Source organism: Chiloscyllium plagiosum, chromosome 24 (genome assembly GCF_004010195.1).
Source record: "Chiloscyllium plagiosum isolate BGI_BamShark_2017 chromosome 24, ASM401019v2, whole genome shotgun sequence".
Classification (NCBI taxonomy): Eukaryota; Metazoa; Chordata; class Chondrichthyes; order Orectolobiformes; family Hemiscylliidae; genus Chiloscyllium; species Chiloscyllium plagiosum.
The window spans coordinates 5392530-5403931 of NC_057733.1; the positions used below are offsets into that span (position 1 = coordinate 5392530).

The 11402-nt window shown below is 46.7% G+C and overlaps 1 protein-coding gene across 2 annotated transcripts in view; it reads left to right on the forward strand.

Annotated features, from left to right (window-relative positions):
• The window catches only part of LOC122561999 (E3 ubiquitin/ISG15 ligase TRIM25-like), a 36515-nt gene extending 25407 nt beyond the window's left edge, over positions 1-11108 (forward strand). For both annotated transcript variants that reach the window (XM_043714367.1, XM_043714366.1), the window contains 3 exons: positions 2581-2746; positions 6451-6546; positions 9647-11108. In XM_043714367.1, the coding sequence (XP_043570302.1) occupies positions 2581-2746; positions 6451-6546; positions 9647-10179 (795 nt within the window). In that variant the 3' untranslated portion in view covers positions 10180-11108. The remainder of the gene's footprint in view (positions 1-2580; positions 2747-6450; positions 6547-9646) is intronic.
• The last annotated feature ends 294 nt before the right edge of the window (positions 11109-11402 follow it).

Below are 11402 nucleotides of genomic sequence, written 5' to 3' on the forward strand. Positions count from 1 at the left end.
CCATTCAGAAGCCTAATAACACTGGAGGAGGAGTTGTTCTCGGACACATTGGTACTTGTGTTTTAGCGTTTGTATCTTGGCCCATATCCCTCTAAACCCTTCCTATTAATGTACCCATCCAGATGCCTTTTAACTGTTGTAATTATGCCAGCCTCCATCACTTCCATCACGCACCACCCTCTGTGTGAAAAAGCTACCTCTCAGGTCCCTTTTAAATCTTTCCCATCACACCCTCTTATTCTGGACTCCCCTACCTTGGGGAAAAGACTTTGGCTATCCATGCCCATCTGGAAAACAGCTTCTGTCTCTTTCTTTTTGACCTTTGCTCCCTCCAGGGCAAAGTTCAAGAAAGCTAACTCTAAGCTTTTCAAAAGAAAGATCATTTAGTTCATTCTCTTCAATTCAACTTTGGCTGCACAGGACTGTGTCTAGATAACGTGGGGGAGTGTTTCATAATGGATATTTACGACACATTTCCAATGCCACTGTTTGGGCAGTAACTGGACGAGCAATCAGGCGACTTTTACCATGAGCAGCCAATTAACTATATCATACCCGCTGCTGAGGTAACAAGAGTGAAGAGGATTCCATTGGCTCTCCCACCCTATCTCATTCAGTCTTCTCATTGGCCGCTATAGATTACTGGCATTAATTTTGTAACTGCTGTGCCCACCATTTCACCTTCACCAAGAAACACATTAATTGAAAACGCTGGAGAAATTCAGCAGGACTGGCAGCATCTGGGGTGACAGAGTTAAAATTCACACAACACCAGGTTATGCTCCAATAGATTTATTTGGAAGCAATAGTTTTCAGAGCACTGCTCCTTCCTCAGATAGTTGTGGAGCAGGACCATAAGACACAGAATTTATAGCAAAATATTACAGTGTTATGCAACTGAAATGATATATTGAACAAACCGAGATTGTTGTTAAGCCTTTCATCTTTTAGAATGGGTTGCAGGTTTCGGTTCATTAATATGTAAATCCCAGAGCCAGGAGGAGTGGAGGGGTGGGGGAGGGGTGGTGGTGTGTGGGGGAATGTAAGAGAAATGGAGAGTAGACATTAATTAATTAAAAAATGTCTCACATGCAGCAAGAATTGCTGTAAACTGAGGTGGAAAGGAACACAATTTTGGGTCTGTGATACAGAGTTGGAAATGACAGGAAGAAATTCATTTTGGAAGTTGTAACTAGCTAGAACTCATTGATGTGGTACATTTATAAACTTAATACAAATACACAACACCTAAACAGAAAAGAAAGTGGTGTTCCTCTGGCTTAGGTTGAGCTTCATTGGAACACTGCACAAGGCCCAGTTCAGAAATGTTACGCTAAAGCAAGGTGGCTCATTGAAATGGCCAGCAACTGCAAGATCAGGGTCAGGTGCAATGACCCACAAAGCAGTCACCCAGTCAGTGTTTGGTGTCGCCAACATAAAGGGGAGCACAGTGTGACACATTAACTGGCCATGGAATTTGATTTGAGTAAAATGGCTGCCATGCTTGCCTGTACAATAGAGACTGCATTGACTGATTTACGGGATGGATTTGATGTCTTCCTGGGAGTGGGTTTGGAGGAAGGAGTGGGAATGCACAAAATGGGCAAGCTTGCTGTCTCTCTCTGATTAAACCCAATGGTTGGGATATCCTGCGTGTCCAGAGGCTAATCAATGACCACACGAGGGGTTCAGCTCACTACAGCTGGTACTGCACATGAGGGCACCGCAGTTGGTGTGAAGGAGCCACCACCATGTGGACAAGCTGATGTATTCTCTGACAGTCTGTGATGGGAATGGGGGTTAGGTCCATCCTGCTTGAATGCCCAACGAAGGTCTGAATGGTGGCAGGGAAAAACATGCCCCTGTCCTTTCAACCCAGCATAGCCTGCACGGTGGGCTCAGGCAAGTACACCCCACTTCCTCTCCTGGCATTTGTGTCCTTGGCCTCCTGCAGTACCAGCAATGAACACCACTGCTGCTGGTGGTGCTGATGAGCCACTGGCTTCTGACTGGCTCTATAAGCTGCATTCAGACTCGAGGAACTAAACCACCACCAGCACCTTTAAAATCCATTCCATCGTAATGGCATGCTGGCTCAGCACTGTGTATGAGCTGCTGCTCATGGTCTCTCTCACCAACGTCTGAGTGTAAGATAATCCAGGGCCTACTTGGCCTCACACAGTCAAGGGAAAGCTCTTCCTGATCTAACTAGGAGAGTCTGGTCTATTTATTACATGAGAGCAGCTGGTTACTTGTTCTATTGACCTGATAAATTGTTACCAAGCCTTTGAGGAGGATTAGATTTTAGATCACACACCTTCGCAATCCTGAGCTGTCTGTGACCACAACTTTGTGTCATTGCTGTAGTGGGTGGTAGATATGGCACTGTCAACATTCAGAACCGTGTTCAATACAACCTGACATATGTGAAATGTGTCAGGTAGGTAACACGCAATAAAATGATATTGACTTTTCTTTCTATTCACTTGCTTCTTATGTTGGGATTTGCACACATTGACATGAGTTACAGGCTCACTGAGATTATTTACCCTTCTGATGTGGTAACTGTTATGGTTCCAGGAACATTGGAGGTTGAACAAACCCGTGCACCCTGCTCCCATCTCACATTGCGAGGCTGATGTCAACTTTAGCACCGTGGAAACTGCCATGACTGAGCTGTCCAATCACATCGCAGGACAGCTGCATAGCTGCTTCAACCCACATCTGGAAGGAGAAGTCTCCAAAGGTCAGTGGACACCAGAGTGAGAGGAGATGGGATCCTTTCTCCTCGCCAACCAATTGTCTCCCCCAGCAACCCTCTACACCTCACTCCATCTAGGACCCGCAGGTAGGCCTAGAGGGACAGGGGAGGTCAGTGAACTGTCAGTGGGGAGAGATGAAGGATCAGACCAGACAAGAAATAGACTGGGATCTCCGGCCAGGTGATCACTCCTATGTCTCAGTGGCCAAAGTCTGCACTTCTGGTGATCCGGGCCCAGACTGCTCGGCTTTGGTAGGGTGAAAGAAAGATATAGGAGGAAAATGGGGTTAGGAAATAATCTGAAGATTATGTCCCTTGAGAGAGAGGACAGAGGGATGTAAGCAAGATGACCTCAGTAATGTCAGAGCCCAGACTTCACACTTAGAATTCCTAAATATCAGTGACAATGGGGGTGGGGATAGAGGTTTTCCTGATCTGCAGTATTATCTGTTATGTTTAAGGTAATACATTTTTAAAATAATCTCATCACACACGGTCAGCTTTCTCCTCCTGCTCCTGCTCCTGACATACATCCCTCACATTAAAGATAGGATGGCAGGGAGGTGTACACTGGGTTATGGATTGTGGAACAGGCTGTCCGTCTCTCTTGTGTCATGTGCCCCGAACATCTACCTCCAGTCAGGATGATGCTGTCATTTATTTTATTCCTATTCACAAGGTGTTTCTGTGCACAGATAGACTCCCAAGATTGTCACTGGTCTCTATTAAAGTGCTTCGATACTCCACAAACAAAAAACATTTCAGATTTCTTAAAGTTATGACAAATACTCCAAAATTGTGAGCCTTCTCCTCCCCTTTGGTTTCTGTGACCTCAGAGATAGGGTCAATGGCTCAATGTTGACTAAAAGCCATTGACTAAAAGCCTGTCTGTTCAGTCCTGCCCTCACAATCTGCTGTCGATGCACTGATGGACTTTTAACCTTCGACAGGGCATTTGTTCCTGATGAGGTGATACTGATGTTAGCTCCTGCAATGTGGGTAAAGTAACACTGAAAGGTTCTTTCGATGTTTATTACAGCTCCTCATATTAAAGGATATTACAATCACAGGCACTGCTGTGTCAGCTGTACTGCTGCATAATGTGGTTGCAAACCGTAGCACACTTCCTTCATGCTGCAAGTGACCTGAGTTGAAATGGAATCCGAGACCCTTATGTAATCAGGCCATGTGCCACGATATAGTGATGAATCATGAACACATCTCTTAAAGGCATAGCGCTTGCTTGCTCTGAGGCATAACCCAACAACCCCTTTCTTCCAAAACAAAAATCACAAACAGTTGTACACAGGCATACACTGTAAATTCAACTTTGACTGGAGCAGAGGCTAATTTGATGAATGTCTCTGCCAGACGTTTGGAGGAGGAATCACACTCTTACCCTCCACTGCATTACCTTACCTCAAGTCATCAACAGGCACTCAGGGTTTCTGTCGGTCTAAGATATTTGGTATGTGTTGATCTAGATGTCAATTCTTACTTGAGCTGTTCTTGAAATACTCTCCAGATCCTTCTGAGTTGCTTTTAATCACAGAATTATTATGGTGGTCATCTCGACTATCATGCCACACTAGATCTATTATCCATTTCTGCTCTATTTCCCCTAATCTCCCTTCTTTTCCCCATTTCCATGCATACAATTACTATCCAAAAAAAAATCAATGCCCTCTTGAATGCCTCAATTGAACCTGCCTCCACTACATTTCCAGAGACTGCACGCTATTCCCTGACCACTTGATGTGTGGAAAAAGTTTTTTTCTCATATCAAGTGCCTATCAGCGGAGTGTAAGTATGTAAATACCAGGAGATGTCATAAATATTCATAGAATTCTTCATGACCGTGTGATCCGTGTCCTGCCCTGATGTGACAGGCACTGACAGTCAGTGTTGAGGGAGTGCTGCACTGTCAGAGGGTCAGTGTTGAGGGAGTGCTGCACTGTCAGAGGGTCAGTGTTGAGGGAGTGCTGCACTGAGAGATGGTCAGTACTGAGGGAGCGCTGCACTGTCAGAGGGCCAGTACTGAGGGAGTGCCGCACTGTCAGATGGTCAGTACTTAGGGCAAGTACCAGAGTGAGATAGCTGATGACCATCAGATATCACATCTCATGACTTCATATCAACGAATTCTACCACCAACGTTCAGTACCATCTATAAGATGCATTGCAGCAATTCTCTAAAGATTCTCAGAGAGCACCTTCCAAACGCACAAACTTTACCATCTAGTAGGACAAACGCAGCAGCTATGTGGAAACACCACCACCTGTGTGTTCGCTTTCAAGCCACTCACCATTCTGACTGGGAAATATATCGCTGTTCCTTCACTGTTCCTGGGTCAAAATCCTGGAACTCCCTCCCTAAGGGCATGCAGGAGTCAATCCACACCAAGAACTGCAGTAGTTCAGCAAGTTGGCTAATCATCACCTTCTCTGGGCAGTTAATTAATAATGGACAATGAATGCTGGCCTAGCTAGCGACATGCAGATGCTGTAAGTGAATAAAAACAATTATACTTCATCTTGGAACCATAAACAGAGCTTTACTCTGTATCTAACCTTGTGATGTCCCTGTTCTGGGAGTGTTTGATGGGGACAGTGTAGAGGAAGCTTTACTCTGTATCTAACCTTGTGATCTCCCTGTCCTGGGAGTGTTTGATGGGGACAGTGTAGAGGAAGCTTTACTCTGTATCTAATCTTGTGCTGTCCCTGTCCTGGGAGTGTTTGATGGGGATAGTGTAGATTGAGCTTTACTCTGTATCTAACTCCATACTGTCCCTATTCTGACAATGTTTGATGGGGACAGTGTAGGGGGAGTTTTACAGTGTAACTATCCTCATCCTCTCCCTGTCCTGGGGGTTTTTGATGGGGACAGAGTAGAGGTAGGTCTATTCTGTATCTAGGTTGAAACTTTATTGCTGGAACAGCACAGCAGGTCAGGCAGCATCCAGGGAACAGGAGATTCGACGTTTCGGGCACAGGCCCTTCTTCAGGTTCTTCAGGTTCCTGAAGAAGGGCCTGTGCCCGAAACGTCGAATCTCCTGTTCCCTGGATGCTGCCTGACCTGCTGTGCTGTTCCAGCAATAAAGTTTCAACTTTGATCTCCAGCATCTGCAGACCTCACTTTCTCCCCTTATTCTGTATCTAACCCCATGCTGTCCCTGTCCTGGGATTATTTGATGGGGATAGTGCAGAGAAAGGTTTATTCTATATCTAAGCCCATGCTATACCTGTCCCAGGATATTCAATGGGAAATGTGTTCCATTATTCCAATAACTCCATGCTGTCCCTGTCCTGGGAGTATTTGATGGTGACAGTGTAGAGGAAACTTTATGCTATATCTAACCCCATGCTGTCCCTGGGAGTGTTTGATGGGGAATGTGTTCCGTTATTCCAAGGCACTTGGAAATATATCGCTGTTCCTTCATTGTCGCTGAGCCAAAATCCTGGAATTCCCTTCCTCAGGGCATTGTACGTCAACCCACAGCAGATGGACTGCAGTGGTTCAAGAAGGCAGCTCTACCCCACCTTCTCAAGGCCAACTAGAGATGGTTAACAAATGTTGGGCGCAGCCAGCGACGCCCACAGCCCATAAGTGAATGAAGGCAAAGTAAAACATTAGGTGGAGGACACATAAGTTGAATGCCTTTTGACTCTGATTTCTGTCCTGTTCACAGATAATGAGAAAGAGATCTCCACCAGCCCAGCGATTGTATGTCCCATGGAAACAAAGGCTGATCTCGACAGTAAGCAGAAAGCAGATTATGTACAACGTAAGTATGTGTCTAATTTCTGTAGGTCTGAGAAAGTACAGAATCTTAGGAACTAAATCACATTTGAAATTAACTTTACAGAGCAGCAACGATCCTGCTTTAACCAGTCATAGAGTCATAATCATAGAGTTATAGTCATAGAGTCATAGAGTCACAGATACAGATACAGACCCTTTCGGTCAAACCAATCCAAGCCGACTGCTGCCTCACAGCGCCAGGGTCCCGGGTTCGATTCCAGCTTTGGGTGACTGTCTGTTTGGAGTTTGCACATTCTCCCCGTGTCTGTGTGGGTTTCCTCCGGGTGCTCCGGTTTCCTCCCACAGTCCAAAGATGTGCAGGTTAGGTGAATTGGCCATGCTAAATTGCCCGTAGAGTTAGGGGCATTAGTCAGAGGGAAATGGATCTGGGTGGGTTACTCTTCAGAGGGTTGGTGTGGACTGGTTGGACCGAAGGGCCTGTTTCCACACTGTAGGGAATCTAAAAAAAAATTTCCCCAATCTAAACTAGTCCCACTTGCCTGCATTTGGCCCATATCCCTCTAAACCCTTCCTATTCATGTACCTGTCCAAATGTCTCTTAAATGTTGCAACTGTAGCTGCATCCATCACTTCCTCTGGCAGTTCATTCCACACACTGACCACCCTCTGTGTGAAAACTTTGCCCCTGATGTAAGGCCACTGCTGGAATGCTGCATGCAATTCTGGTCTCTGCTATAGGATACATGTTATAAAACTTGAAAGGGTTTAGAAAAGATTTACAAGGATGTTGCCAGGGTTGAAGGGTTTAAGCTATAGGGAGAAGCTGGGGCTGTTTTCACTGAGAGATGACCTTACAGAGGATTAAAAAATCATGAGGGGCATAGATAGAGAGAAATAGCCAAGGTCTTTTCTGCGGGGTGGGGGGCAAGTTCAGAAGTAGAGGGCATAGATTAGATTCCCTACAGTACAGAAACAGGCCCTTTGGCCTAACAAGTCTACACCAACCCTCCGAAGAGTAACCCACCTAGACCCATTCCCCAACGCTACATTTGCCCCTGACCAATACACCTAACACTATGGGAAATTTAGCATGGCCAATTCACCTAAGCTGCACATCTTTGGACTGTGGGAGGAAACCACGCAGATATAGGGAGAATGTATAAACACGCAGTCTTCTGAGGCTGGAATTGAACCCAGGTCCCTGGCGCTGTGAGGCAGCAGTGCTAACCACTGAGCCACCAGTTTAGGATGAGAGGGGAAATACTTAAAGGGACCTAGGGGGAACTTTTTCACGCAGAGGGTGGTGCGTGTATGGAATGAGCTGCCTGAGGAAGTGGTGGAGGCTGGTAAAACTAAAACGAAAGGGTGTTATTCTACAGACACAGACAGACCTGGCTGTATACCTGCAGAAGTCATTAAAAGTGGCAGGACAGGTAGAAAGTGCAGTGTTCTAGGCTTCATCAGTAGATTGTAAGAGCAGGGGGGTTATGTTGAAGGAATCGGATACTGGTTAATCTCAGCTGAAGCACATTGGGAAGGATCGTCCTTGTGTGCAGAGGAGGCTGCTCCATCTTGACGCACAATACAGGACTCTTTCCTTTGCCTCCATGTTTCAGAGCATCCAGTGGACCCGTGTCTCCCCTGCAGCTCAGTGTCTCCCCCTACAGAACACATAATTGTCACAGTGCAGGGGAAGACATTTCTTAGCTCAAACCAAACCAATTTTGAACCCTCTGAGATACCCTCTTTCTCTAGCACTGCAATGCTGCTCAGTCAAAATCCCCTCCCCTCCGTTTTTCTCTCTGCAATATTTTCTGAACATCTTCTAACACACAGGCCTGTCCTTGCTTGAGCCGGGTTTCTGCTATCACAACATCACAATCCGGCCTGGAAATCTGTGACTGACTATCCCCAATCTACACTCTGTGCATTAACATACATACAGTATAATCCTAGTTGAGATTTCATTACATTCTCCCTTACTCCAAGTTACTATTAACTTCCTTACTCCCTTACTATTAGCTCACTATTCACTACACTAATGCTACCTGCCTCTCCCATTTTGTGCTCCTGCTATTATTAATCAATGGTTTCCCTGCTCATATAGGGACTCAGTGCATCCCCTCTGTGTTCATTAACCAGCTAATTGAGGTTGTACATATGGCTTTGTCCTTATAAAACTGTATGAAACCTTCCCACACCATCCATGGACATTTTAAGCTAGCTTGTTGACCGCTGGTGTTCTATGAATCCCAACGTGAGTATCACCATAGTTACTGGATCGGGACCTACTGCAGATTAACCCAGAAGGCTGCGCTCTGACTCTCAGGCCTCAGATACAGGCCACTCTGAGCTGAAAAGCCTTTGGAATTCTATCTCAGGCCTTTCCTTCCTCAGTCTTTAGTCCCTCTGCTAACCTCTGGCAGCAACAGCCAATTGTGTCAAAGATTGAGAGCTGTAAAGTGAAGTGTGTCTCAACAGTAAAGGAAGGATGGAGGGGTGGGCCGCATTGTGGGTGGTTGGAACATAAGAACCAGGAGCAGGAGTAGGCCGTTTGGCCCATCGAGCCTGCTCTGCCATTTAATAAGATCGTGGTGGACATTTTCATGGCCACAGTTCCACTTACCCGCCCGCTCACCATAACCATAACAGTAAGGAATTCCCTTACTATTCAAAAACCTTTGCCTTAAAAACATTCAACGAGGTAGCCTCAGCTGCTTAACTAGGCAGAGAGTTCCACAGATTCACAACCCTTTGGGTGAAGAGATTCCTCCTAAATCCGCTCCCCTTTATTTTGAGGCTATGCCCCCTAGACTTAGTTTCACCGGCCGGAGGAAACAACCTCGAAGCAAAAACCGAAATCAGAGACAGAAATAGAAATTGCTGGAAAAACTCAGCAGGTCTGGCAGCATCTGTGGAGAGAAATCAGAGTTTATGTTTCAGGAGGAATGATTGTTTCTAAAGAATGTTAACTGTGATTTCTCTCCACAGATGCTGCCAGACCTGCTGAGCTTTTCCAGGGGTTTCTCTCTTTTTTCTCCCTGCTTCTACCTTATGGATTGAATCCTGATTGATAACTCCAGAAGGAGTGCTGCATTAATCACTCTCTGTTATGTCTCCAGACGCTCTCCGGCTGACGTTTGATCTCAACACGGCGCACAAGCACCTACTTCTATCGGATGACAACTGCACAGTGACAGATGTTGACCCCGAAAGCGTCCCTTACCCCGAGCACCCCGACAGGTTCAGCAACTTCCCCCAGGTGCTGTGTGCCGAGAGCCTTTCGGGAGGACGCTGCTACTGGGAGGTGGAGATCAGTGGACATTGGGCGGGAATTGGGGTCACCTACAGGGGGATCAAAAGGAAAGGGTCGAATATGTGCAGCCTTATTGGGCGGAACAGTTTGTCCTGGTGCCTCCTGTACAGCAACAGCAAGTACTCAGCTCTTCACAACAAGCAGGAGGTCAGTCTGCAGTCCGGGAGGTACCAGAGAATTGGCATCTACTTGGACTACCCTGAGGGCACGCTGGATTTTTATGGGATTGACAACACGATGAGTTTGATCCACAGGTTCAAGACAGAGTTCACCGAGCCTGTGTACCCTGCTTTTTGGGTTTTTCTGGGAACATCTCTCCGGATATGCTGGCTGGATTAGGAGCGTGCTAATTTCTACTTCCCAAGTGTCTTCTAGCCTGCACTTTCAGAGATGGGCTCACACGTGGTGCACAGAGGCAGTGATCAGAGAGCCTGGTTTAACTGTGGAACACATGCTGTCACATTGGAGTGGATGAGGCGAGTAGCTGATACATTCAACTAAATAAACTGCTGTAAAATCTCAGCGAGCCAGCCAACACTGTGGGAGACTAAGGGTTAGCATCAGTCCCTGAGTGACATGGGCTGTGGCATGACGAGTGGCAGAACTGCGTGAGATGTTTAGCAAATCCCACCTCGATGTCGAGATCACCTCGCAACATCTGGTATAGCATATAGTGTGGCAAGGTACTCACTAGCAAGTTCCCAATAGGTGCCTACTGTCAATTTGTTAAAAGCCTTGTTAACAGCGTATCTTGCCGTCTTATCAAGCTCACCAACAAACTAGCCGTCAGGAGACCAGAGCGGGTTCCAGGTGGGTTCAACTCTCCGCTTGTTCAGAAGGAGATGCTGGACACTGGGCACTAAAATCTCAAGGGGTGCTCCACAGGCAGTGGCCACATGCAACCATGTCCATGGCATCCGACATACGCCAGCCTCTTGGAACGTCTCCAATCCACTGACGGGACACTTCTGCTCTTCAACGCTACGCCTCAGGCAGCCCTGGTAACTCGCATTGTAACGCTACAGCAAGCATGCTAGTGTGCTCAGGGGCACACACCCAGCTCATAGAATATCTCCACTGTGGAATGAGGCCATTGGGCCCATCAAGTCTGCACCGACCCTTTGCAGAGAATGTCATGGAGAGGACCAGGCTGCAGCTCCAAGCTCTTCAATAGCTGTTATACATAGCATCACAGAAACCCTACAGTGTGGAAACAGGCCGTTCAGCAAGTCCACACCCACCCTCCGAAGCGTAATGCACCCAGACCCATTCCCCTACCCTATTATCACCCTGACTAAATCACCTAACCTACACATCCCTGAACACTATGGGCAATTTAGCATTTCCAATTCATCTAACCTGTACATCTTTGGACTGTGGGAGGGAACTGGAGCATCCAAAGGAAACGGGGAGAATGTGCAAACTCCACACAGTCGTCGGTAGCTGGAATCGAACCCAGGTCCCTGGCACTGTGAGGCCACAGTGCTAACCACTGCACCACCGTGCCACCAAGAGTTGTTAGGATTTGGAATGCTCTGCCTGGGGAGTGGTGAAGGTGGATT